We start from the raw sequence: 27,612 nt of genomic DNA on the forward strand, positions 1-27,612 counted from the left end.
TAGCAAATTTCAAAATATATAATACAGTATTGTTAAGTATAGTTACGTGGCTGTTCATTAACTCTCCAGAACTTATTCATCTTGCATAACTGAAAGTTTGTACTCTGACCAACATGTCCATTTTCATTAACCCCCAAACCCTGGCGACCACCATTCTACCCCTTGAGTCTATGATTTGGACTGTTTTAGATACCACGTATAAGTGAGATCATGCGGCGTTTGTCTTTCTGTGTCTGGCTTATTTCACCTAGTATAATGCTCTCCAGGTTCATCCATGTTGTTGCCAATGACCGGAATTCCTTCTTTTTTTTTTTTTTTTTTTAATTTTTACACTTTATTTATTTATTTATTCTTTTGGCTGTGTTGGGTCTTCGTCTCCGTGCGTGGGCTTTCTCTAGTTGCGGCGAGCGGGGGCCAGTCTTCATCGCGGTGCGCGGGCCTCTCACCGTCGCGGCCTCTCTTGTTGCGGAGCACAGGCTCCAAACGCGCAGGCTCAGTACTTGTGGCTCACGGGCCTAGTCGCTCCGCGGCATGTGGGATCTTCCCAGACCAGGGCTCAAACCCGTGTCCCCTGCATTGGCAGGCAGACTCTCAACCACTGCGCCACCAGGGAAGCCCATCCTTTTTTTAATGACTGAATAATATTCCATTGTATATATATGCCACATTTCTTTTTTTTCCTTGTTTTTATTTATCTTTTGCCACATTTACTTTATCCTTTCATCCATGGACAGACGTTTAGGTTGTTTCCATGACTTAGCTGTTGTGAATAATGCTGCGGTGAACACGGGAGTGCAGATCTCACTTTGAGCTCCAGATTTCATTTCTTTTGGCTATATACTGAGAAGTAGGATTGTTGGATCATATAGTGGTTCTACTTATAATTTTTTGAGGAACCTTCATACTGTTTTTCATAGTTGATGCACCAGTTTACATTTCCACCAACAGTGTGCAAGGGTTCCCTTTTCTCCAAATCCTCACCAATGCTTATCTTTTGCTTTTTTTTTTTTGAAAAGGTAAAGGATATCCTTTTTTTTAAATTAATTTATTTTTGGCTGCGTTGGGTCTTCATTGCTGCACACGGGCTTTCTCTAGTTGCGGCAAGCGGTGGCTTCTCTTGTTGCGGAACACGGGCTCTACAGGCGCGCGGGCTTCAGTAGTGTGGCACTCGGGCTCAGTAGTTGTGGCTCACAGGCTCAGTAGTTGTGGCACATAGGCTTAGTTGCTCCGTGGCGTGTGGGATCTTCCCAGACGGGGGCTCGAACCCGTGTCCCCTACATCAGCAGTGGATTCCTAACCACTGTGCCACCAGGGAAGACCCACCTGGCAACTCTTTACATAGTATATCCATTGTATCTACAAGTATTTACATAGCATCTACATTGTGTTAAGTATTATAAGTAATCTAGAGATGAGTTAAAGTATACGAGAGGATGTGTATGTGTGTGGGTTATATGCAAAGACTATGCCATTTTATATAAGGGAGTTGAGTATTTTCAGATTTTGGTATCCTATTGGGGTCCTGGAATCAATTCTGCATGGACACCTAGGGACAGCTGTATCTCACTTTTATTACCACAGCCTTATAATAAGACTTGAGGACTTCCCTGGTGGCTCAGTGGTTAAGAATCCGCCTGCCAGTACAGGGGACACGGGTTCGAGCCCTGGCCCGGGAAGATCCCACATGCCATGGAGCAACTAAGCCCGTGTGCCGCAACTACTGAGCCTGTGCTCTAGAGCCTGCGAGCCACAACTACTGAGCCCACGTGCCACAACTACTGAAGCCCGCACGCCTAGAGCCTGTGCTCCACAGCAAGAGAAGCCACCTCAATGAGAAGCCCGCGCACCGCAACAAAGAGTAGCCCCTGCTCAGTGCAACTAGAGAAAGCCCGCGCACAGCAACGAAGACCCAATGCAGCCAAAAAATAAAATAAATAAATAAATAAATTTATTAAAAAAAAAAAAAAGACTTGATATCTGGTAGGGCATGGCTCTGCCTTAGTTCTTCTTTGGCATTGCCTTGGTTAATCTTATTAGATCATTACTCTTGTGATGTTTAGAGTCATTTTGGTCAGATATCATGATATGTCCCGTTGCAGTTTTGCTTGTACAGAATTAATAGATTCATTTGGGGAGAACTGACATTTTTGTGATATCGAGCCCTTCTGTTTATGAACGTTGTCTGTTTCTCCATAGGTTTTGTTTTTTTATGTGTGTGTCCTTCAATGAAGTTTTATCATCTTGTCCATAAAGTTACTTTTTTTTTGTTAGATTTCGTAGGTGCGGTATAGTTTTTGTAGCTGTTAAGAATGCTGTTTTTTTGGTTGCTGATTGTTAGTATATGGGAGTGATATTAATTAGTCTAGTGACCTTGTATATGGCAATCCTGTTGAACTCTTATCATCCCAACACTGGGTTGATACTCTCGGATTTTCTATGTAGATTGTCTTTTTTCTTCTTCTTCTTCTTTTTTATTTTGGTTGCGTGGTGGCATGTGGAATCTTAGTTCCCCAACCTGGGATCAAACCAGTGTCCCTTGCAGTGGAAGCACGGAGTCCTAACAACTGAACTGTAGCTTGTATTTCTTTTTCTGTGACTTAATGCATTGGCTAGCGTCTTTGGTACACTGTTACATAGCAGCTGGGTGAGGGAGCAAGCATCTGCCTCTTGTCGCTGACTAATGCTAATGCTTCTGTTGTGTTCCCTTAGCGTTGTTATGAAACAGACTTGAGTGCTAGGAGTGCCAGGGTCTTGGCCTGCACTCAACCACTACTCTTATGTGTGGTATGTGGAGTTGTGTTCCCTTTTTTGTTCTTAATAGTATTTTCTTTTCCATCTTTTCCCCTTCCCCACTTTGGACTTGCCAGATGTCTGTGTATTTTATTAGCATTTTCAAAGAACCAAGGTTGAGATTATTTTCTGTTTCTTTAAATTGTGTTTATTTTTTTTCATTTTCTTTCCTTGAATTGCTTTCTTATTCTGTGCCTGGTTTCTTGTTGAATGCTTAGATTATTATTTCAATCTCTTTGTTAAAATAAGTGCATTAAGGTTTCCCTTAGGTAATCTTTGTTTCCATTTCCACCTTAATTTCCATTTCTGTGTTTTTCTTGAAGGGGGGTCCTTTTTTAAATCAGATACTTCTAGTGGAACAACAATATGAAAGTTTGCCAAATGATATCAGCCTTTGGAATTTTTTGTGTTTTATATATATATATATATACACACACATTTCTTAAGGTTTATTTTTTATTATTTATTTTATTTTATTTTATTCTTGGCTGCGTTTGGTCTTAGCTGTGGCACGCGGAATCTTTTGTTGCGGTGTGCGGGCTCTTTGTTGCGGCATGTGGGCTTCTCTCTAGTTGTGGTGTGTGGGTTTTGTCTTCTAGTTGTGGCGCGCAGGCTCCAGGGCGTGTGGACTCAGAAGTTGTGGCACGCAGGCTTAGTTGCCCCGTGGAATGTGGGATCTTAGTTCTCCGAGCAGTGATCAAACCCACATCCCCTGCATTGGAAGGCAGATTCTTTACCACTGGACCACCAGGGAAGTCCATGGAATATTTTGAAACTTTCTTGTTTGTCTGGTATGTGTTATTTCTTATAATATTCAGCGTACATTTTGAAAAAGTGTATTCTCTGTGTTTTAAGTAAGTATCCTCTATTTGATCCACTCATTTCTGAGGGAAGTGTGTTAATAAAATCTCTCATTCCAGGGGAGGGTTTGCATGTTTCTCTTTGGCACTGCACTTAGCTTTGGTTTTCTACACTTCGAGGATTTGTTTGTAGATACACATGTTTGTAATTACAGCTTTTGGTGGATTTTTCCTTTTATTAATACCTGGTGTCTGCTTTTGTTCCTAATAATGATTTTTGCTTTCAGTCTTGTTTTGATTGGTATAAACATCGCTAAGGCACATGCAGCAAAGCATGTTCAGCTCGCAAACACCGTGTTAAGGGGAAGAAGGCAGCACAGAGTGCAAAAGGCATAGCCCCTCTGACAGAGTCCACAGGGCGCTGATCTGTGCTGCCAGGAGCCAGGCAGAGGTTCTCCTGGGAGGCCAGCAAGGAGGCAGAGCCTGCAGCAGTGGCAGGGCTGTCAGGGCCTGGTTCTGTGGGCCGGGCCCCTCGAGCTGTGTGTTCGATTTGTCGACTCTGCTGTATAAACGTCATACTCCAATAAAGAGCTTTAAAGATACAGAAAAGGTAAATATAGCTATTATAGTTTTATTTTAATTAGTGTTTCTTTGGTCTGTTTTATATTTAGCCTTTCTGTGTTATTTTAGGTTATATAGGTCCATTTTGTGTATCTAATTGGAGAGTCTTGTGCTTCCAGTAGGTGAGTTTAATCCTTTTACTTCTAACTGTTACACATCTATTGGTCTTGTTTCTACTAGTTTTGTGTTTTTTGCCTCCTCATCTTTGACTTTGCTTTATGCCTTCTATTGATTTTTTTTTTCGCTCCTTTTTCTTCCTCAGCCCTTAATGTGTTATCTTTATTCTTTCATATAAAGTGAATGACTGTTTCCATCTTCCTCCTGAATGAGACTACTTGATGCCCAGGAGGAGGTGGGGGCAGATGACCTGAAATGTTGTACGTGTCTGCAGGGAGCAGAGTCTGCCCGGGAGGCCGAGCACTGAGGCCGGCTGCAGGAGGGGCCAGGCTGGACCTCCACATGTTCCTCTCTCTTCCCTCAGCACCTGAGTGACTGGCTCCTGCCTCCATTCCCGGGAAGCCCAGGGTACTAGGCAATGGCAGCTTTGCATCTGTCTGCCCTGCCCCAGGTGAGCATCTGTCTTCCCTGGGAGGCGTGAGGTCTTCTCCCAGGGCTTCCTTGTCTGCTTGGCCTCAGCAAACACTGTCAGGCGTCTCTGCTGTGGGGCGCTGAGCAGAGGAAGGGTGACCCTGGGAATCCCCCAACCTTCCTGAGTGAGCTGGCTCAGCAGCCAAAGGGTCAGGTCACCCCCTAGGGCCACGCTGAGGGATCAGGCCTGTGATCACCCCTGTGCTGCTTCTCTAGCCCGGGCCCAGCCTGAGCCACGCTTGGGCCTGCAGCAGCTCTTGTTGTTGCAGGCTGAAGTGACCTTCGAGGACGTGGCCGTGCTCCTCTCCAGGGAGGAGTGGGGCCGTTTGGGCCCTGTTCAGAAGGGCCTCTACAGGGATGTGATGCTGGAAACCTACAGGAACCTGGTCTCGCTGGGTGAGGCCCCTTTCTGGGATGCAACTCAGGGAACAGTCCTGGGGACTCAGGGCTCAGCAGGGGCTGGGCTGGGGGCCTCATCCCCTGGGCCCAGAGACGGGTGTCACTGACCCTGGTCCCAGGCAGGCCTGGTCTGCACAGAGGAGGGCCCTGGGTGGAGATGGGTTCGCCAGCACCGGATAAGACTGCCTCCCTGCCCCAGGCCCAACGTAGGTGCACCTCCTGGTGGAGAGAGTCCCCTGTGCTCAGATCTTCATCTTCATGACCACGTCCACCCCTCCAGGGAGTATCCAGACTTCACATCACCCCCTGTACCTGTGTGTCCTCTCCCCCGCCAGTCCCAGGGTGAGCCCACACTGTGTCCTTGGCATCAACCCCAGGCCTCGTCTCCTTCCCAGGAGCTGGACCTACAGGCCCCAAGCCGGAGGTGATTACACAGTTGGAGCGAGGGGATGAGCCGTGGGTCCTGGACGTGCAGGGGAGAGAGGGACCGACCATCGATGGCTCAGGTGCGTAGCGGGGCTGACTCCCCGACTCACTTGCTGAACAAGTGGGGGTCCACGTGGGGGTTCACAATATGTAGTGTCAGCCGACTCATGAGTTTGGAGGAAGATGCATTATGGCCAGCGCAGTAGCCCTGGGAGTGGCCTCTGCTGAAACCCAGGTCACCTTTGCCAGCCTGGGTGCCACAGTGGGGTGACTCTTTCTTTTAACTGAAATATAGTTGATTTATAACATTGTTAGTTTCAGGTGTACAATGTAGCGATTAAGTATTTTTACAGGTTATACTTCATTTAAAGTTGCTACAAAGTAATGGCTATGTTTCCCTGTGCAGCACAGTATATTGCGTATTTACAGGGTGATTCTTGAGCTGAATCTTGTAGGAGGGTAAGAAGGGGCAATGTTGGTGGAGGAGAAAAGAGGAAGGCACTCGGGTGTGCTGTGAAGGAAGGCCAGGCCCCCAGGACTCCATGGAGCCCTGCTGTCCAGAGCTCATGCCCTCCGAGGGGCGTCAGACCGTCAGGCGGGGCCATAGCGATGGAGAACATCGCTTCGTTTGCCCTCTTCTGAGTTAACCTACTAGATGATTACAGACCATTATAGGAAAGGGAGGGAGTACACATCACCCCAGATCCTAGCACCCAGATACAAATGTGTTCCGGTGTGTACCTGCTGTCCCTTTTCCGGTGAAGTCTGGTCTGCACCCACACACAGACATCGCTTCCTAATAGGAATGCAGTGATCTGTGTGCATTGTGGGGTCGCTGGATTTTTCACTGAATGCATTTCCATTTCTGTGCACACGAGCTGCGGTCACTGCTCTCAGTGGAAGTGCTGTGGGGAATGGTGTCCTCTGGGTTCATTGCCACAGAGAACGCTGATGAGTGACTTTTTGCAGGTGTCTTGCTGATGTCCTAGGAAGGAACTTTTGGCTCAAAGAACTTGAATTTCACGTTTGTAAATTTGTTTATTCAACTATAAATACTTACAGAAATGGGACAGACCCTATTTACAGCTCAGTCGATTTTTATGAAAATCCATCATTCAGATCAAAATAGAGAACATAATCTAGTTCCCTGGGAGCCCACAGGGCCTCCTCAGTCATTTCTCACTGCTCCCTGCCAGCCCTTCTCTCTGACTCCTGTGGGGCACCTGCATGTGGTGAACCTGCCATGTTGTATGGAGTTTGTTCTGTCTGTTCGCTGTTCTGTCTTGAACACACCACAAGTTTTTTCCATTGTACTTCTGCAGGGCATTTGGTTGTCCCCATTTTGGGGCCGTGTGTGTGTGTGTGTGTGTGTGTCTTGGCTCACAGAGAATGCATTTTTGTTGAGTGTATTCCTGCAAGTGGAGTTACTGTGTGCCTTGTCAGGGAAGAAAGGGTGGAGACATGGGCCTCAGACTTGAGGGCATCCCGTGTTGCATCTTGAGTTTAAGGTGCTGGTGGCTCCTGGGGTGGCCTCTCAGGCCCCTGGGAAGAGCCCTGGGAATGGGCGTGGCCTGCTAGGGAGGGCTGTGGGACCCAGCCTCTGTGTGCTCTATCCTCTCCTCCTCAGTTGGCATGAGCTCTGCTCTCTGCCCTTCTGGGGAGGCAGCTGGTTTTCCCACCATGGATTTTGGGGTGGATTAGCTGTTGTTAGGCAGCCTTACACTCGCTCAGCTTTAATTTCTTTGTCAGATATCCTTCATGACTTTTGGGACCCCTCCTTGCTCTGGTTTCCATGATGCTATGAAGCTTCCATCTTCTGTCCTTTTGTGATGAGGACAGGTATCCTGCAGTCCCAACCAAGCAGGCTTTGTGGGCAGAAGGCAGGCAGGAATGGTGTGGGTGTTAAGAGTTGGGCGTATGCTTGTGCTGCCGCGAGATTGCAGCCCTGGGTGAGGCTTTTAAGCCTCTGGGCTCCAGGCTCTCATGTCTGCAAGACTTTGGAGATGGTGTTGTTGTGACTTTGGAGATGGTGGAGATGGTACTCCACAGGTGGTCAGCAGCATCTTTATACCTTCCTTCCAGAGTCAGAACAGGTGACCCTGAGGTGTTCCATTTGTTGTTTCAGCTCATGGGACCAGGAGTGAGAACCAGGAGTTGACTTCAGGCGAGATGCTCTATGGGGAAGAACTGGACCAACTCAGGGGGAGTGTTCTCCAGGGACCTGAGCCGGGAGAAGCCTGTGAGCATGTCAGGGAGCCAGAGGGGAACATGGACGGGCCTGTGGAGCAGAGAGGCCCCAGGCCAGTCACACTGGCCAACAAGGAGAGTGGCCTGGAGTGTGGGGGAAACCTCAGGTTGGGGTCACGCCCTCTCGCTGATCAGAGACCTCACAAATGCGATATATGTGAGCAAAGTTTTGAACAGAGATCATACCTTAATAACCATAAGCGTGTACACAGGTCCAAAAAAACAAATATAGTTCGTGATTTAGGGGAAGTTTTCGCTGCAAATTTAGTTGTTAAAGAAGATCACAAAATTCCTATTGGGAAAAAATTGCATTATTGTGGTTGCTGTGGGAAAGCCTTCAGGTACAGTGCTAACCTTGCCAAGCACCAGCGGCTGCACAGCGAAGAGAAGCCGTACAAGTGCGACGAGTGTGGGAAAGCCTTCCACCAGAGCTGCGAACTCATCAATCACCGCAGGATGCACTCCGGGGAGATCCCCTACCGCTGCGATGAGTGCGGGAAGACGTTCAATCAGAGGCCCAACCTCATGAAGCATCAGAGGATCCACACTGGGGAGAAGCCCTACAAGTGTGGTGAGTGTGGGAAGCACTTCAGTGCCTACTCGTCCCTCATTTATCACCAGAGGATCCACACTGGAGAGAAGCCCTACAAGTGCAACGACTGTGGGAAGGCCTTCAGTGACGGCTCAATCCTCATCCGACATCGTCGGACTCACACTGGAGAGAAGCCATACGAGTGCAAAGAATGTGGCAAAGGCTTTACCCAGAGTTCTAACCTTATTCAACATCAAAGAATTCACACTGGAGAAAAACCCTATAAATGTAATGAATGTGAGAAAGCCTTCATCCAAAAAACCAAGCTTGTTGAACATCAGAGAAGCCACACTGGAGAAAAGCCCTATGAATGTAATGACTGTGGCAAAGTCTTCAGCCAGAGCACCCACCTCATCCAGCATCAGAGGATCCACACGGGAGAGAAACCCTACAAGTGCGGTGAGTGTGGGAAGGCCTTCCACAACAGTTCCAGACTCATCCACCATCAGAGGTCACACCACGGAGAGAAGCCGTACAAATGCACTGATTGCAAGAAAGCCTTCAGCCAGGGCACGTACCTCCTGCAGCACCGGAGGATCCACACCGGGGAGAAGCCGTACACGTGCAGCGAGTGTGGCAAGGCCTTCAGGCACAGCTCCAACATGTCCCAGCATCAGAGGATTCATCTCCGGGAAGACTTTTCCCCGTGACTGGGGGAGGCCCCTGAGGTCTGCTGTGCACTTCCTGCATGTGACCCACCCAGCCCTTTACTTGCTGTCCACATAGTGTTGTCACAGGTGAAAGAGCATTTCTGTCTAATTAAAAAAAAATCTTAAAACGGAAGCAGTGCATGTTCATTTTAGAGAAATCAAGTGAGAAACATAAGCAAACAGGAGAAACTCCTGTAGCCTCGCCTTAGACAAAGAGAACTCACCACCACTGCGCCCGGTGTAGGTTTTGTCCAGACACACCGAACAGCATCCTCAAGAGAAGTACTGTGGTGCTTTCTGTGCAGCTCGTTTCCTCAATCCTGGAAAACTCACACTGGAGAGAATTCTATGTGTTTACATGGTTTTACACATTGTAAATTTTAAAAATTAGCATTTTCTGTATCACTTAATAGAATTGCCTTTTTTATTGTGGTAAAATATATACAACATTACATGTACCATTTAAACCACTTTTAAGTGTACAATTCAGTGGCATTAGATACATTCACAATATTGTATAACCATCAGCAAATCTGTTTCCAAACTGTTTTATCCGAAACAGAAACTCTGCACCCATTAAACAGTAATTGTCCACCCTCCCCCTTTCCATTTTTCTGTCTCAGAGAATTTTTCTATTCTAAGTACGTCATATAAGTGAGGTCATACAACATTTGCCCTTTATGTCCTGGCTTATTTCACTTAGCATAATGTCCTCAAGGTTCATCGTGTTGTAACAGGTGTCAGGACGACATTCTTTCTTTACAGCTGAATAATAATTGCACTGTTTGTAGATACCACGTTTTGTTTACCCATCATTTGTTGATAGATTACTTGGGTGTTTCTGCGTGTTGATTATTGTGCATAATGCTGCTATGAACATTGGTGTACAGATCTGTACTTGTACTTTCCCTACTTTCAGTACTTTGGGGTATAATCCTAGGAGTAAAACTGCTGGATTATATGGTAATTCTATGTTTAAGTTTCTGAAGAATGGCCACACTTTTCCACAATGGCAGTACTATGTTATATCCCCACTAGCAATTCACGAAGGTTCCAGTTTCTCTACATCCTTGTCAATACTTGTTATTTTTCCATTATTTTGTTCATAGTCATCCTAATGGGTGTGAAGTGGTAACTCACTGTGGTTTTGTTTTGTATTTCCATGATGACTAATGATATTGAGCATCTTTTTATGTGCTTATGGACCATTTCTATTCCTTCTTTGGAGAAATGTCTATTCAAATCCCTTGCCCATTTTTGAATTGGGCTGTTTGTTTTTGTTGTTGAGGTGTAGGAGTTATGTATTTTGCATAGTAATCCTTTATCAGATATAATAACTGGCAAATATTTTCTCATTCTATGAGTTGTCTTTCTAGTCTCTTGATAGTGTCCTTTGATGCCAGAAGGTTTTAATTTTTATGATGTTCAGTTTATCTATTTTTTCTCTTATTGCCTGTGCTCAGGGTGTCATATCCAGGAAATCATTGCTAAATCCAAGATTATGAAGATTTGCCCCTACGTTTTCTTCTAAGGGATTTTATATTTTTAGGTATTATGTTTTGGTCTTTGATCTGTTTTGAGCTAATTTTTATATATGGTATAAGATAAGGGTCCAACTTTAAACTTTTCTGTGTGTGGTTATCCAGTTTTCCCTATAACATTTTTGGAAAAGTCTTTTCTTTTACCCCACTGAATGGTGTGTTAGCTCAAGCTGTCACAACAAAATACCACAGACCAGGTGGCTTAAAAACCAGAAATTTATTTCTCACATTTCTGGAGACTAAGAAGTCCAAGATTGGGCTTCACTGGTGGTGCAGTGGTTAAGAATCTGCCTGCCAATGCAGGGGACACGGGTTCAAGCCCTGGTCCAGGAAGATCCCACATGCCACGGAGCAACTAAGCCCGTGCGCCACAGCTAGTCAGCCTATGCTCTGGAGCCCGTGTGCCACAACTACTGAAGCCTGTGTGCCTAGAGCCTATGCACCACAGCAAGAGAAGCCACTGCAGTGAGAAGCCTGCGCACCTCAATGAAGAGTAGCCCCTGCTCGCCACAGCTAAAAGAAAACCCGCGTGCAGCAACGAAGACCCAATGCAGCCAAAAATAAATAAATAAATAAAATAAATTAAAAAAAAAAAAAAAAACCAAGTCCAAGATCAAGGTGTTGGCTGATTCAGCTCCTGGTGAGGATTCCTTTCCAGGCTTGCAGTACAGCTGCCTCACTGTGTCCTCACTTGGTGGAGAAAGATCTCAGGTGTCACTTCCCTCTTCTTATCAGGGCACCAGCCCTATGGCATTAGGGCCCCACCCTATGACCTCATTTAACCTTTATCACCACTTCACAGGCCTTACCTCCACATACAGTCACATTGGGGGTTAGAGCTTCAGCTTATGAATTTTGAGGGGGCACAAACATTCAGTTCATAACAAATGGTCTTGGCACCCTTGTCAAAAATTGACTGTACATGCAAGGGTTTATTTCTAGGCTCTATTCTCTTCCATTGGTTATATGTCCTTATGCCAGCATCACACTGTTTTGGTTAGTGTAGCTTTGTAGTAAGTTTTGAAATCAGGAAGTGTATGTTCTCTAACTTTTAAATTAATTAATTAGGCTGCGTTGGGTGTTAGTTGTGGCATGCGGGATCTTTAGTTGGGCATGAGAATGCTTAGCTGTGGCATGTGGGATTGCGTTCCCTGACCAGGGATTGAAGCAGGGTCCCGTGTGTTGGGAACGTGGAGTCTTAAGTCCCTGGACCACTAGGGAAGTCCCTAGTTCTTTTTTAAGGTGGTTTTGGCTGTCTCTTGAGATTCCATATGAATTTTAGGATGGGTGTTTCTATTTCTGCAAAAAAAGTCATTGGGATTTTGATAGGGATTGTAGTGAATCTGTAGATCACGTTGGGTAGTGTTCTGCCTCAGTTGACATGATCAAGTGGGGTTTTTTTCCTTATTTTATTAATGTGATGTATTACAATGGTTGATTTTCATATGTTGACCCTCCTTGCATTCTGTGAATAAATCCTGCTTGGTCATCATGCATAATCCTTTTTAAATGGGGATTTTTTAAAATTAATTAATTTGGCTGCACCAGGTCTTAGTTGTGGCATGCAGGATCTTCGTTGCTGCATGTGCGATCTTTAGTTGTGGTGTGCGAACTCTTAATTATGGCCTGTGGGATCTAGTTCCCTGACCAGGGACGGAACCCAGGCCCCCTGCATCGGGAGCGTGGAGTCTTAGCCACTGGACCACCAGGGAAGTCCCCGTGCATAATCCTTTTAATATGTTGAATTTGGTTTGCTAGTATTTTGTTGAAGATCTTTGCATGAATACTCATAAGGATATTGGTCCATAGTTTTTTGTCTTTGTCTCTCATTGATATCATGGTAATGCTAGACTCATAGAATAAGTTAGGAAGTATTACTTCCTCTTCAGTTTTTGGGAAGAGTTTGAGAAGCGTTGGTATTTATTCTTTTTTAAATGTTCTGTAGACTTGAAGCCCTCTCTGTTGGGCTTTTCCTTGATGTCCTTATATCTAAAGAGAGTCTCTTGTAGACAACATGTAGTTGAATCTTGGCTTTTTTTTTTTTTTAATTTTATTTATTTTTGGCTGCATTGGGTCTTCGTTGCTGCACACAGGCTTTCTCTAGTTGCGGCGAGCGGAGGCTACTTTTCGTTGAAGTGTGCAGACTTCTCATTGCAGTAACTTCTCTTGTTGTGGCACACGGGCTGTAGGTGTGCAGGCTTCAGTAGTTGCAGCATGTGGGCTCAGTATTTGCGGTGCGCAGGCTCAGTAGTTGTGGTGCATAGGCTTAGTTGCTCCGCGACATGTGGGATCTTCCAGGACTGGGGCTCGAACCCGTGTCCCCTGCATTGGCAGGTAGATTCTCCTTTTTTTTTTTTTTTTAAATTAATTTATTTAATTTATTTATGTTTGGCTGCATCGGGTCTTCGTTGCTGCGCGCAGCCTTTTTCTAGTTGCAGCAAGCGGGTACTACACTTCGTTATGGTGCATGGGTTTCTCATTGTGGTGGCTTCTCTTGTTGCGGAGCACAGGCTCTAGGCACGTGGGCTTCAGTAGTTGTGGCTCATGGGCTCCAGAGCGCAGGCTCAGCAGCTGTGGCACACAGGCTTAGTTGCTCTGCGACATGTGGGATCTTCCCAGACCAGAGCTCGAACCTGTGTCCCATGCGTTGGCAGGCAGATTCTTAACCACTGTGCCACCAGGGAAGTCCCTGGATCCTGGCTTTTAAAATCTGCGCTGCCTATCTCTGCCCTTTAATAAGATAGTTTAATCTATTTACATTTTACATGGTTCCTGTTGAATGGTTTATTTCTGTCATTTATCTATTTGTCTTCTGTATGTCTCAAGTTTTTTGGGTCTTTGTTGTGGTGCGTGGGCTTCTCATTGCGGTGGCTCCTCTTGTTGCAGGTGGCTTCTCTTGTTGCAGAGCACGGGCTCTAGGCACATGGGCTTTAGTAGTTGTGGCATGCAGGCTCAGTAGTTGTGATGTGTGGGCTCTGGAGCGCAAGCTCAGTAGTTGTGGCGCACAGGCTTACTTCCTCCGCGGCATGTGGGATCTTTCTGGACCAGGGCTCGAACCCGTGTCCCCTGCATTGGCAGGTGGATTCTTAACCACTGTGCCACCAGGGAAGTCCTTAGTTGATTTTTTTTTTTTTTTTTGTAGTGTACCATTTTAATTCCCTTCTTTACTTTTCTGTATATTTTTTAGTTATTTTCTTAGTCATTACTTTGGGGATTACATTAACCTAAGCTGAGAACAACTTAGTTGGAATAATACTGACTTAGTTTAGTAGTGTAAACACACTCTACCTTTACATCTCTGTCCCCCCTTTATGTTGTTATTGTCACAGGTCACATCTTTGTATGACTCACTTACGATTATTGTCATGCATTTGCCTATTAAATCATGTAGGAAAAGGAGACATTCCAAGCCGTAACAAAAATATTGTAATACTAGCTTTTTATATTTACCTATGTAGTTCCTTTTACTAGTGTTCTTTATTTTTTCTTGTGGCATTGAGTTACTATCTAATACCCTCTCATTTCACTGTACTTGAGGAGCCATTCTTTGGTTGCTGCTTTCAGAATTGTCTCCGTCTTTGGGTTTTGACAACTTGACTCTAATTTGTTTCAGTGTGGACCTCTGTTTATCCTGTTTGGCATTGGGCGTGCATATTCACATCTCAGATTTCAGAAGTTCCTGTCCATTATTTCTTCAGATATCTTTTCTGCCCCTTTCTCTTCTTTCTGGGAGTCCTGTAATGTATATGTTGGTACATTTGATAGTGTTTCATAGGTTTCTTGGATCTGTTCATTTTTCTTCATTTTTTCTTTCTGCTCCTTATACTGGGTAATTCCAATTGTCTTTTTTTTTTCTTTTTCACATCTTTATTGGAGTATAAATGCTTTACAATGTTCTGTTAGTTTCTGCGGTATAACAAAGTGAATCAACTATATGCATACATATATCCCCATATCCCCTCCCTCTTGAGCCTCCCTCCCACCCTCCCTATCCCACCCCTCTAGGTCATCACAAGTTGATCTCCTTGTGCTATGCAGCAGCTTCCCACTAGCCGTTCATTTTACATTTGGTTGTGTATATATGTCAGTGCTACTCTCTCACTTCGTCCCAGCTTCCTCTTCCCCACCATGCCCTCAAGTCCGTTCTCTACGTCTGTGTCTTTATTCCTGCACTGCCACTAGGTTAATCAGTACTGGTTTTTAAAATTCTATATATATGCGTTAGCATAACGGTATTAGTTTTCCTCTTTCTGACTTACTTCGCTCTATATGACAGATTCTAGGTCCATCCACCTCACTACAAATAACTCAATTTCGTTCCTTTTTATGGCCGAGTAATATTCCATTGTATATATGTGCCACATCTTCTTTATCCATTCATCTGTTGTGTTTTTTTTTAATTTTTATTTTATTTATTTATTTTTGGCTGCATTGGGTCTTCATTGTGGTGCGTGGGCTTCTCATTGCGGTGGCTTCTCGTGTTGCGGAGCACGGGCTCTAGAGTGCAGGCTCAGTAGTTGTGGCACATGGGGTCAGTAGTTGTGGCTCACCAGCTCTAGAGCGCAGGCTCAGTAGTTGTGGCACACGGGCTTAGTTGCTCCGCGGCATGTGGGATCTTCCTGGACCAGGGCTCAAACCCGTGTCCCCTGCATTGGCAGGTGGATTCTTAACCACTGCACCACCAGGGAAGCCCCATTCAACTGTTGATGGACATTTAGGTTGCTTCCATGTCCTGGCTATTGTAAATAGTGCGGCAGTGAACATTGTGGTACATGTATCTTTTTTTTTTATAAGCCCAAGCTCAATAATGTTGATGGCAAAATATGATAGATTTTATAAGAGAGGTTTAAACAACCTTTGGAGCATAAAGTATATAGTCTTTTTTTTTTTTTTTTTCCGCAGTCATGTTGCTTTACTTTTTTTTCCTTTTATTTATTTTTTTATACAGCAGATTCTCATTAGTCATCCATTTCATACACATCAGTGTGTACATGTCAATCCCAATCTCCCAGTTCATCCCACCCCCACCCCCACCACCTGCCACTTTCCCCCCTTGGTGTCCATACGTTTGTTCTCTACATCTGTGTCTCAATTTCTGCCCTGCAAACCGGTTCATCTGTACCATTTTTCTAGGTTCCACATATATGCATTAATATATGATATTTGTTTTTCTCTTTCTGACTTACTTCACTCTGTATGAGAGTCTCTAGATCCATCCACGTCTCCACAAATGACCCAATTTCGTTCCTTTTTATGGCTGAGTAATATTCCATTGTATATATGTACCACATCTTCTTTATCCATTCGTCTGTTGATGGGCATTTAGGTTACTTCCATGACCTGGCTATTGTAAATAGTGCTGCAATGAACATTGGGGTGCATGTGTCTTTTTGAATTATAGTTTTCTCAGGGAATATGCCCAGTAGTGGGATTGCTGGGTCATATGGTAGTTCTATTTTTAGTTTTTTAAGGAACCTCCATACTGTTCTCCATAGTGGCTGTATCAATTGACATTCCCACCAACAGTGCAGGAGGGTTCCCTTTTCTCCACACCCTCTCCAACATTTACTGTTTGTAGATTTTTTGATGATGGCCATTCTGACTGGTGTCAGGTCATACCTCATTGTGGTTTTGATTTGCATTTCTCTAACGATTAGTGATGTTGAGCATCTTTTCATATATTTGTTAGCCATCTGTATGTCTTCTTTGGAGAAATGTCTATTTAGGTCTTCCACCCAATTTTGGATTGGGTTTTTTGTTTTTGTGATATTGAGCTGCATGAGCTGCTTGTATATTTTGGAGATTAATCTTTTGTCAGTTGCTTCGTTTGCCAATATTTTCTCGCATTCTGAGGGTTGTCTTTTCATCTTGTTTATGGTTTCCTTTGCTGTGCAAAAGCTTTTAGGTTTCATTAGGTCCCATCTATTTGTTTATGTTTTTATTTCCCTTACTCTAGGAGGTGGGTCAAAAAGGATCGTGCTGTGATTTATGTCATAGAGTGTTCTGCCTATGTTTTCCTCTAAGAGTTTTATATTGTCTGGCCTTACATTTAGGTCTTTAATCCATTTTGAGTTTATTTTTGTGTGTGGTGTTAGGATGTGTTCTAATTTCATTCTTTTACATGTAGCTGTCCAGTTTTCCCAGCACACTTATTGAAGAGGCTGTCTTTTCTCCATTGTATATTCTTGCCTCCTTTGTCAAAGATAAGGTGACCATATGTGCGTGAGTTTAACTCTGGGCTTTCTATCCTGTTCCATTAATCTATGTTTCTCTTTTTGTGCCAGTACTGTACTGTCTTGGTTACTGTAGCTTTGCAGTATAGTCTGAAGTCAGGGAGCCTGATTCCTCCAGCTCCGTTTTTCTTTCTTAAGATTGCTTGGGCTGTTTGGGGTCTTTTGTGTTTCCATACAAATTGTAAAATTTCTTATTCTAGTTCTGTGAAAAATGCCATTGGTAATTTGATAGGGATTGCATTGAACCTGTAGATTGCTTTGGGTTGTATAGTCATTTTCACAATATTGATTCTTGCAATTCAGGAGCATGGTATATCTCCATCTGTTTATGTTAGCTCTGATTTCTTTCATCAGTGTTTTATAGTTTTCTGAGTACAGGTCTTTTGCCTCCTTAGGTGGGTTTATTCCTAGGTATTTTATTCTTTTTGTTGCAATGGTAAATGGGATTGTTTTCTTAATTTCTTGTTCTGATCTGTCGTTGTTAGTGTATAGGAATGCAAGAGATTTCTGTGCATTAATTTTGTATCCTGCAACCTTAGCAAATTCATTGATTAGTTCTAGTAGTTTTCTGGTGGCATCTTTAGGATTTTCTATGTATAGTATCATGTCATTGGCAAACAGTGACAGTTTTACTTCTTCCTTTCCAACTTGTATTCCTTTTATTTCTTTTTCTTCTCTGATTGCTGTGGCTTGGACTTCCAATACTGTGTTGAATAATAGTGGTGAGAGTGGACATCCTTGTCTTTTTCCTGATCTTAGAGGAAATGCTTTCAGTTTTTCACCATTGAGAATGATGTTTGCTGTGGATTTGTCATATGTGGCTTTTATTATGTTGAGGTAGGTTCCCTGTATGCCCATTTTCTGGAGAGTTTTTGTCATAAATGGATGTTGAATTTTGTCAAAAGCTTTTTCTGCATGTATTGAGATGATCATATGGTTTTTATCCTTCAATTTGTTAATATGGTGTATTACATTGATTGATTTGTGTATATTGAAGAATCCTTGCATTCCTGGGATAAACCCCACTTGATCATGGTGTATGATCTTTTTAATGTGTTGTTGGATTCTGTTTGCTAGTATTTTGTTGATTTTTGTGTCTGTGTTCATCAGTCATATTGGTCTAAAATTTTCTTTTTTTGTGATATCTTTGTCTGGTTTTGGTATCAGGGTGATGGTGGCCTTGTAGAACGAGCTCGGGAGTGTTCTTCCCTCTGCAATTTTTTGGAAGAGTTTGAGAAGGATAGGTGTTAACTCTTCTCTAAATGTTTGATAGAATTCGCCTGTGAAGCCATCTGGTCCTGGACTTCTGTTTGTTGGAAGATTTTTAATTACAGTTTCAATTTCATTACCTGTGATTGGTCTGTTTATATTTTCTAATTCTTCCTGGTTCAGTCTTGGAAAATTGTACTTTTCCAAGAATTTGTCCGTTTCTTCCAGGTTATGCATTTTATTGGCATATAGTTGCTTGTAGTGGTCTCTTCTGATCTTTTGTATTTCTGTGGTGTCAGTTGTAATCTCTCCTTTTTCATTTCAGATTTTATTGATTTGTGGCTTCCGTATTTTCTTGATGAGTCTGGCTAAAGGTTTATCAATTTTGTTTATTTTCTCAAAGAACCAACTTTTAGTTTTATTGATCTTTGCTATTTTCTTCATCTCTTTTTCATTTATTTCTGCTCTGATCTTTATGATTTCTTCTACTAACTTTGGGTTTTCTTTGTTCTTTTTCTAGTTCCTTTAGGTGTAAGGTTAGATTGTTCACTTGAGATTTTTCTTATTTCTTGAGGTGAGCTTGAATTGCTGTGAACTTCCCTCTTAGAACTGCTTTTGCTGCATCCTGTAGGGTTTTTTAAAAATTTATTTATTTATTATTTATTCATTTATTTGACTGTGTTTGGGTCTTCGTTGCTGTGCGTGGGTTTTGTCTAGTTGTGGCGCGCGGGCTTGTCATTGCGGTGGCTTCTCTTGTTGTGGAGTATGGGCTCTAGGTGCATGGGCTTCAGTAGTTGTGGCTCACAGGCTCTAGAGCACAGGCTCAGTAGTAGCGCACGGGCTTAGTTGTTCTGCGGCATGTGGGATCTCCCTGAACCAGGGCTCAAACCCGTGTCCCCTGCATTGGCAGGCGGATTCTTTTTTTTTTTTTTTTTAATTAATTAATTAATTTTTGGCTGTGTTGGGTCTTCATTGCTGCACATGGGCTTTCTCTAGTTGCAGTGAGTGGGGGCTACTCTTTGTTGCGGTGTGCAGGCTTCTCATTGCGGTGGCTTGTCTTTGTTTCGGAGCATGGGCTCTAGGCACCCAGGCTTCAGTAGTTTTGGTGCACAGGCTCAGTAGTAGTTGTGGCTTTCAGGCTCAGTAGTTGTGGTGCACGGGCTTTGTTGCGCCACGGCATATGGGATCTTCCTGGACCAGGGCTCGAACCCATGTCCCCTGCATTGGCAGGCGGATTCTTAACCACTGCCCCACCAGGGAAGTCCTCCCATAGGTTTTGGATCATCGTGTTTTCGTTGTCATCTGTTTCTAGGTATTTTCTTATTTCTTCTTTGATTTCTCAGTGATATCTTGGTTATTTAACAGTACACTGTTTAGCCTCCATGTATTTGTGTTTTTTACAGTTTTTTTCCTGTAATTGATTTCTAATCTCATAGTGTTGTGGTGGAAAAAGATGCTTGATACAATTTCAATTTTCAGAAATTTTCCAGGGCTTGATTTGTGACCCAAGATGTGATCTCTTCTGGAGAACGTTCTGTGTGCACTTGAGAAGAAGTGTATTCTACCACTTTCAGGTGGAATGTCCTAAAAATATCAATTAAGTCTGTCTGGTTGTTTGTGTCATTTAAAGCTTGTGTTTTCCTTATTTATTTTCTGTGTGGATGATCTGTCTATTGGTGTAAGTGGGGTATTAAAGTCCCCCACTATTATTGTGTTACTGTCAATTTTTCCTTTCATGGCTGTTAGCATTTGCCTTATGTATTGAGGTGCTCCTATGTTGGGGGCATACATTTAAAAAAATTTTTGTTTATTTATTTTTGGCTGCATTGCATAAATACAATTGTTATGTTTTCCTCTTGGATTGATCCCTTGATCATTATGTAGTGTCCTTCCTTATCTCTTGTAACAGTCTTTATTTTAAAGTCTATTTTATCTGATATGAGTATTGCTACTCCAGCTTTCTTGTGATTTCCATTTGTGTAGAGTATCTTTTTCCATCCCCTCACTTTCAGTCTGTATGTTTCCCTAGGTCTGAAGTGGGTCTCTTGTAGACAGCATATATACAGATCTTGTTTTTGTATCCATTCAGCCAGTCTGTGTCTTTTGGTTGGAGCATTTAATCAATTTACATTCAAGGTGATTATTGATATGTGTGTTCCTATTACCATTTTCTTAATTGATTTGGGTTTGTTTTTGTGGGTCTTTTTCTTCTCTTGTGTTTCCTGCTTAGAGAAGTTCCTTTAGCATTTGTTGTAAAGCTAGTTTGGTGGTGCTGAACTCTCGTAGCTTTTGCTTGTCTGTAAAGCTTTTGATTTCTCCGTCGAATCTTAATGAGGTCCTTGCTGGGTGGAGTAATGTTGGTTGTAGGTTTTTCCCTTTTATCATTTTAAATAGGTCCTGCCATTCCCTTCTGGCTTGCAGCGTTTCTTCTGAAAGATCAGCTGTTAACCTTGTGGGGATTCCCTTGTATGTTATTTGTTGCTTTTCCCTTGCTGCTTTTAATATTTTTTCTTTGTATTTAATTTTTGATAGTTTGATTAATATGCGTCTCGGCGTGTTTCTCTTTGGGTTTATCCTGTATGGGACTTTCTGCACTTCCTGGACTTGACTGACTAGTTTCTTTCCCATGTTAGGGAAGATTTCAACTATGATCGCTTCAAAGATTTTCTCAGACCCTTTCTTTTTCTCCTCTTCTTCTGGGACCCCTATAGTTAAAATGTTGGTGAGTTTAATGTTGTCTCTGGGGTCTCTGAGATGTCCTCAATTGTTTTCACTCTTTTTTTCTTTATTTTGCTCCCTGGCAGTTATTTCCACCATTTTATCTTTCAGCTCACTTATCCAGTCTTCTGCCTGAGTTATTCTCCTATTGATTCCTTCTAGAGTATTTTTTTAAATATATTTTTTTAATATATTTATTTAATTAATTTATTTTTGTCTGTGTTGGGTCTTCGTTGCTGCACGCAGGCTTTCTCTAGTTGCGGTGAGCGGGGGCTACTCTTCGTTGCAGTGCGCGGCGCTTCTCACTGCAGTGGCTTCTCTCATGGAGCATGGGCTGTAGGCGCGTGGGGTTCAGTAGTTGCGGCACGTGGGCTCAGTAGTTGTGGCTCACGGGCTCTAGAGCACAGGCTCAGTAGTTGTTGCGCACGGGCTTAGTTGCTCCGCAGCATGTGGGATCTTCCCGGACCAGGGCTCGAACCCGTGTCCCATGCATTGGCAGCCGGATTCTCAACCACTGCGCCACCAGGGAAGCCCCTTCTAGAGTATTTATAACTTAAGCAATTGTGGTGTTCATCACTGTTTGTTTGCTCTTTAGTTCTTATAGATCCTTGTTAAATGTTTCTTGTATTTTCTCCATTCTTTTCCCGAGATTTTGGATCATCTTTACTATCATTACTCTGAATTATTTTTCAGGTAGGTTGCCTATTTCATTTTCATTTATTTGGTCTTGTAGGTTTTTACCTTTCTCTTTCATTTGTAACATATTTTTTTGTCGTTTCTTTTTTTTTTTTTTTTGATGGGTGGGGCTGTGTTCCTGTCTTACTGGTTGTTTGGCCTGAGGCATCCAGCCCTGGAGTTTGCAGGCAGTTGGGTAGAGCCAGATCTTGGTGACGAGATGAAGACCTCCGGGAGGCCTCACTCTGATTGATATTCCCTGGGGTCTGAGGTTCTCTATTAGTCCAGCAGTTTGGACTTGGAGCTCCCACCACAGGAGCTTGGGCCCGACCTGGGCACCAAGATCCCGCAAGCTGCGTGGCATGGCAAAAAGAAAAGAAAAGAAAAGAAAAAAAGCAGTACAATAACAAAGAATAAAAAATAAACTTAGATAAAATTAGGGAAAATAAAAATATAGTTGAAACAACTGCAACAAGGTAAGACACAACCACAACAGAAAAAAGAAAAACAAAAAACAAACCAAAAAACCAGTTGTCTTATCTTCAAGTTCATTGATCTTCCTTCTGCTGCTCAGATCTGCTCTTGAACCCCTCCAGTGAGTTTTTCATTTCAGTCGTTGTACATTTCAGTCCCACAGTTTCTGCTTGGTACGTTCTGAGCATCATGTGATGCCAACTCCAGATTGTAAGTCCCCCACCCCTCGGGGTTGCTGCATCTTGCTTGTTGAGGGTTGGAGCCACCTGTGACTTTTCCTTACTTTTTCGAAGTGTAGTCCCTGAAATTTCTGTTTAATTTTCCATGTGGTCATCCAGTGACCTAACAAAGATTTCCTTAAATATCTAGTTCCCAAAAGGGGAAGAAACAAGTATCTTTTTAATTCCCCCTGGAAGCCACTTTTACCCATTTGAAACCAGTGTTTAAAACAATGACAGCCAAACCTGTGCCAGCCCCACAGTGATCAAAAGCAGCAGTCAGCCGTCAGAACACAGTTCTCATGTTTGGAAGATGGTGGCCTTATTGCCTATCCTTCCTCCAGCAAAGCTGTGTCAGAAATGCAGGCCAGCATCCACACGGCTGTGTGCCACAGGCCAGGTGATGGGTGTGCTACGTGCCGGCCAGCTGTGGATTCACTGGAATTTGCTGAAATTTCCTACCCTCTTCGTCAAGCTCTCTCCTGGATGCTGCAAGCGTCTGACTAGACTTGAGTTCCAGAATAGTTACTTTAGAGTTCCTGCCAGCTCAATGGTCCTTTAGGTGGAGGGACAGAGTCCTGGAGCTTCCTACTCTGCCATCTTCCAGGACATCACTCCCTGTTAACTGCCTTTGTAACAGTAACAAAATGTCTACCTAATTAACATATTTTAGTTTTATAAAACTTATCATTTGGACATATATTATTCCACAGTGACTACTTCAGACCTTTAACTTATTCATTTGGACATATATTATTCCACAGTGACTACTTCAGACCTTTAACTTATTCTTTTAAATTGTGTCTTTAGCATACATTCCTAGGAACAGGATAAATGTTTTAAAGGACACTGATGTAAATATGCAAACGCTTTCCAGAGTGGTTGTACCCAATTTGTAATGTCACCAGCACTGAGTCATTGGAAAACTATTCGCCTGCCTGCCTGTCAGGATGCAAAGTTGAGCAGAGCACAGTCTGATTTCCACTCCACCTTCCCGCATGGACGTTGTGCTTTTAACCTCTGCTTGCAGGTTAAACAGGCACGACCGTGGCCAGTGCTTCACTAACTGACTGATTACTCAGGAAACAGCATTTCTTTGTTTGGGTTTAAGTGGGACCCTCCTCTTTCTCAGACCCTTTGCCCTGTCACTGCTTGTGGCCCAGATGATCTTTTCTTGGGTTGTCTAAGAACCCCTGCTCTGGGGGGGTCCCTTCCACTGGCGTGGATGTCCCCTGAGCCAGTGGCACCCGAGGGACTGTGGCCTACTTGAAGGGAGCCCCAAAGCCCTGGGTTGGGGGGTAGTCTGGAGAGGCAGGGAGGGGTGGAGGAGCAGTGCAGTCTGAAGAAACATATTTAATGGTGAAGTGTACCTGGAAAAAGAAAGGTACGCTGTCATTTTCATTGTGCAGAACCAGAGGACACGGTCTGACAGGTTTTCCTGGCTGTTTGGTTTTGGCTTAATAGAGCTAGTAACACGAGTTGGTGACACATTTTCACAGGGGCCAAGCGTCCAGCCCGTCTTGGGATGGGGAGGGAGCACGGGCAGAGGGACCCACTGGTTCTGGATGTTGGCACTGGGCCGTCTTGGGCGGCCGCTCCTGGGCACCTGGTCAGCTCACTCCTGTGGCTGTGTCCTGTTGTCTCCTCAGCTCAGGAGATCAGGAACCAATTTGTGAGCCTGCCTTTGGGGGTGATATCATCCCAGACCACAGACTGCTTGTTAGATATTAATTGTTAACAACTCTGGGCAGCTAGCAGTGAGTCAGATGAGCAGTTGGGGTCAGAGGGTCAGACAATGAGGACCCTGGCCTGTTAGGGGAGGCTCAAGCATCCCTGAGTAAAAGAGGTAATGGCATCCACCCTGAAGGTCATGGTGAGGCCAGGTGAGGTCATGCTCACAGCGTGCATGTTTGGTGCTCACATACAGGTTTTGTGCCTGGCCCTGTGCACACCCTTGGGGCAAAGACCCAGACAGGACATCAGATCTGAGCCACAGGGTTGCTGGGAGCTGGACCTGGGCCCTCCCAGCCCTGTCCTTGGGTTGAGCCAGTCCATGGGTGCCCCCCGGGTGAATGGCCTCTCTGCTCTCCTTGAGTGGCTGGAGTGGCTGGAGGGGCCCATGAGGCCTCTCATGCTTGCCTGGGGAAGCGCCTGTCCCAGTTTCCTACGTGGGTCTCGGGGTCCCCTGGGGTTGTAGAGTGTTTGGACGCCTCCTCATGGGGGTGAGTGGCTCCCCTTAACCCCCGTGGTGGTTGCACCTGTCCAGAGTCCTGCAAACTCAGCACGTGGACCACACGGACTGAGGCCTGGGCTGGTCTTCCTGCAGTGACTTAATTCCACACTGACCCTGTGACAGAACCCCAGGCTCACAAAGGGAAGTGACTGGCCTGAGGTCACAGTAGTTGCAGGCAGGTCTGGGCTCCAACCCACTCTTTTTTTTTTTTTTTTTTTGGCTGCGTTGGGTCTTCGTTGCTGTGTGCGGTCTTTCTCTAGTTGTGGAGAGTGGGGGCTACTCTTCATTGTGGTGCGCGGGCTTCTCATTGTCGTGGCTTCTCTTGTTGTGGAGCACGGGCTCTAGACACGCGAGCTTCAGTAGTTGTGGTGCACGAGCTCAGTAGTTGTGGTGCACAGGCTTAGTTGCTCTGCGGCATGTGGGATCTTCCTGGACCAGGGATGGAACCTGTGTCCCCTGCATTGGCAGGCGGATTCTTAACCACTGCACCACCAGGGAAGTCCCTCCAACCCACTCTTAATCACCTTTGCAGAAAAGACTACCCTTACCTCAGGAGAGGGCTGGCCTCTGTCCTGGGCTCCTGGATGGTTGGAATGTCCTGCCTGAGAAGAGTATCTTTGTTTACCTGCAGCCTTGGGCCATGCGAGGTGGTCTACACCAACAGTGACCTGTGGTGGAGTCCTTGGGCTGCACGGCATCAGCTCAACCTCTGGAGGGGCTGGAGCCAGAGGTCGGTCATGCAGGCGGCCAGCTGTCACCGGCCCCAGTAAGAGCTCTGGATGCCAAGGCTCAGGTGAGCTTCCCTGTTGCCATACCCACGCACTGTGTCCCACACAAGTGGCAGGAAAGTAATGCTGCCTGTGACTCTGCAGGGAGAGGACAACGGAAGCTCCACATCTGGAACTTTCCCTGGATTCCGCCCCATGCAGCCTCTTGGCTGATTTGAATCTATGTCTGTTCCCTGTAACACATTGTAACCACGGTATATCAGCTTTCAAGGTGAGTTCTGTGTGTCCATGTAGCAAATTATTGAACTTAAGAGTGATCTTGGGGAGCCTGAAACCTGTGAGTGGTGTCAGAGGTGAGGGCAGTCTTGGGGACCCTGAACTACACACCATCTCACCGGCATTTCTCAGCTCAGGAACTTTTACACATGAAACTAAAAGTGTTCCCCAAACTTATCCAGATGGGCCAGAGTCGAGACCCCAGTGCTGTCCCCACCGCCACTCCTGATTTTCCTCTGCCCCCGGGCAAGTCCGACTCCTGGGCCTCCACCTCCAGCCTCTCTGTGCACGGAGTGGACTTTGGTGGACTAAACTTCCAGACTCGTCGTCCAGGAGTGCCCCCTGCCGCTCAGGGAGCCTCTGGGCTGCCTGGCACCTGCCAGCCACGTCCTGGTGCGCAGGCATCTTCCTCCAGAGGAGATGGTCACACTCTTGTGTCCCCTTACCCGGCAGGTGGACTGTATTGTCACCAGCATGCATTTTCCTGTCCCTTCACAGCTCTGCGTATCACAGCATAGCCTTCACTGATTGACTGGCGGGAGAGGCATGGTTTGTTTGCATTTGGCACCCATGAGCCTTTCTCAGGCTCTCCTGGTTGGATTGCCCACTCATGTCCAATGGCCTCTGATGTGTAGGAGATCCTTAAGCCAGTTACTGATCTTCCTTCACGCATAAATATGGTGTCCAGGCATTGCTTTTTTATTGGAAAATGTCAGATTATACACAGTACACCAAATTCTAGGTGGTCTAAAATATTTTCCAAATAATAGAAAATTTGAAGAGAACTAAGCATCAGATTTTTGGTAGCTGTAAGGAGAAATAATAGAAAGATTTAAATACATAAAATATAAAGACTTCAAACTAAAAAAAAAAAAAAATCCAAAGTAAGTATGAATGCTGCTGACAAGTCAGAGGTGGGAGATAATGGCTGAGAATGGTGTTACCAGGGTGAGGGGGACCCCAAAGGTCATTCCAGCCTCTGACGCGACTTCCAAAAAGGGCAGACTGCCCTTAGGTCCCAGCAGGTCATGTGCTACTCCTGCTCCTTGGAGAGGCAAGTGGCAAAAATGCATGTTCCAGGCTCCTTCCCAGGGAGAGGGGCACTGCAGCTTGCCACCCAGGTCAGTGCAGCTGAGAGCAAGAAAAGGCAGAATGACAGAGTAAGTGCACTTCATTTGGCAAGGTGGGAAAACAAACTACACATTTTGGAACGATTTCCCCCAAAACCCTAACTTACTTGGAGGATTTAGCAATCAGAATGATTTGCACTGTGTAACTCAAGTTGTCCTGTGATAGAGGGTCTTTCCAAATAAACATCTCTGTACATTGAAATTACCTGACCTCTTATTTTCATCTTGACTACAACATGACCATTTCTTTTTTTTTTCCCAAGAGCATTAGTTTTTTTTTCTTTTTTAAAAAATCAATATATATTTTTAATTGAACTATAGTTGATTAACAATGTTGTGTTAATTTCTGCTGTGCAGCAAAGTGATTCAGTTATACATATATATATTCTTTTTTAAAATATTCTTTTCCATTATGGTTTATCATATGATATTGAATATAATTCTCTGTGCTATACAGTAGATCCTTGTTGTTTATCCATTAAACATTAACAATATATATAAAAGCTTCCATCTGCTAACCTCAACCTCCCACTCCATCCCTCCCCAACCCCCTCCCCCTTGGCAACCAATAGTCTGTTCTCTATGTCCAAGATTCTGTTTCAAAAATAGGTTCATTTGTGTCATATTTTAGATTCCACATATAAGTGATATCATATGGTATTTGTCTTTTTCTTTATGACTTACTTCACTTAGTATGATAATCTCTAGTTGCATCCATTGCTGCTGCTAATGGCATTATTTTGTTCTTTTTTATGGCAGAGTAGTATTCCATTGTATAAATAGACCCCATCTTTATCCATTCATCTGTCAATGGACATTTAGGTTGCTTCCATGTTTTGGCTATTGTGAATTGTGTTGCTATGAGCATAGGGGTACATGTATCTTTTTGGATTAGAGTTTTGTCTGTATATATTCCCAGGAGTAGGATTGCTGGATCATATGATAATTCTATGTTTAATTTTCTGAGGAATCTCCATACTGTTCTCCATAGTGGTTGTACCAGTTTACATTCCCACCAACAGTGTAGGAGGGTTCCCTTTTCTCCACACCCTCTCCAGTATTTG

The 27,612-nt window shown here is 44.3% G+C and overlaps 1 protein-coding gene and 1 long non-coding RNA gene across 7 annotated transcripts; one reads left to right on the forward strand and one right to left on the reverse strand.

Annotated features, from left to right (window-relative positions):
* The first annotated feature begins 1,909 nt into the window (after nucleotides 1–1,909).
* Nucleotides 1,910–26,753, forward strand: ZNF34 (zinc finger protein 34). 6 transcript variants are annotated; one of them, XR_014255571.1, is made up of 8 exons: nucleotides 1,911–3,581; nucleotides 3,878–4,200; nucleotides 4,693–4,779; nucleotides 5,069–5,195; nucleotides 5,594–5,704; nucleotides 7,750–9,200; nucleotides 25,046–25,207; nucleotides 25,287–26,753. XR_014255571.1 is itself a non-coding variant. In XM_082433391.1 (7 exons), exons 4-7 carry the CDS (start codon nucleotides 4,747–4,749, stop codon nucleotides 9,111–9,113), a joined length of 1,635 nt encoding a protein of 544 aa, XP_082289517.1. In that variant the 5' UTR covers nucleotides 1,910–3,581; nucleotides 3,878–4,200; nucleotides 4,281–4,333; nucleotides 4,693–4,746; the 3' UTR covers nucleotides 9,114–9,246. The 6 variants fall into 6 exon arrangements, 4 of the variants coding, with proteins under 4 accessions (XP_082289517.1, XP_082289518.1, XP_082289516.1 ...); XM_082433391.1 differs by lacking the exons at nucleotides 25,046–25,207; nucleotides 25,287–26,753 and adding an exon at nucleotides 4,281–4,333 and having other exon boundaries at nucleotides 1,910–3,581; nucleotides 7,750–9,246; XR_014255570.1 differs by having other exon boundaries at nucleotides 25,046–26,753.
* On the reverse strand, nucleotides 15,039–25,039 carry LOC309646784. Its single transcript, XR_014255579.1, has 2 exons — nucleotides 22,960–25,039; nucleotides 15,039–22,908 (listed from the first exon to the last, which is right to left on the reverse strand). It is a non-coding gene; the product is annotated as an uncharacterized lncRNA (long non-coding RNA).
* Nucleotides 26,754–27,612: the final 859 nt, after the last annotated feature.

Source organism: Balaenoptera physalus (assembly GCF_965194825.1).
Source record: "Balaenoptera physalus genome assembly, chromosome: 17".
NCBI classification, from domain to species: Eukaryota; Metazoa; Chordata; class Mammalia; order Artiodactyla; family Balaenopteridae; genus Balaenoptera; species Balaenoptera physalus.

What these genes read in the sequence shown, in the direction of transcription:
- ZNF34 (XM_082433391.1), top strand. Translation starts at nt 4,747, where the DNA reads ATGGCAGCTTTGCATCTGTCTGCCCTGCCCCAG. An exon ending in ATCTGTCTGCCCTGCCCCAG is followed by an intron (nt 4,780 to 5,068) that starts GTGAGCATCTGT and finishes TTGTTGTTGCAG; the next exon opens with GCTGAAGTGACCTTCGAGGA. An exon ending in ACCGACCATCGATGGCTCAG is followed by an intron (nt 5,705 to 7,749) that starts GTGCGTAGCGGG and finishes TTGTTGTTTCAG; the next exon opens with CTCATGGGACCAGGAGTGAG.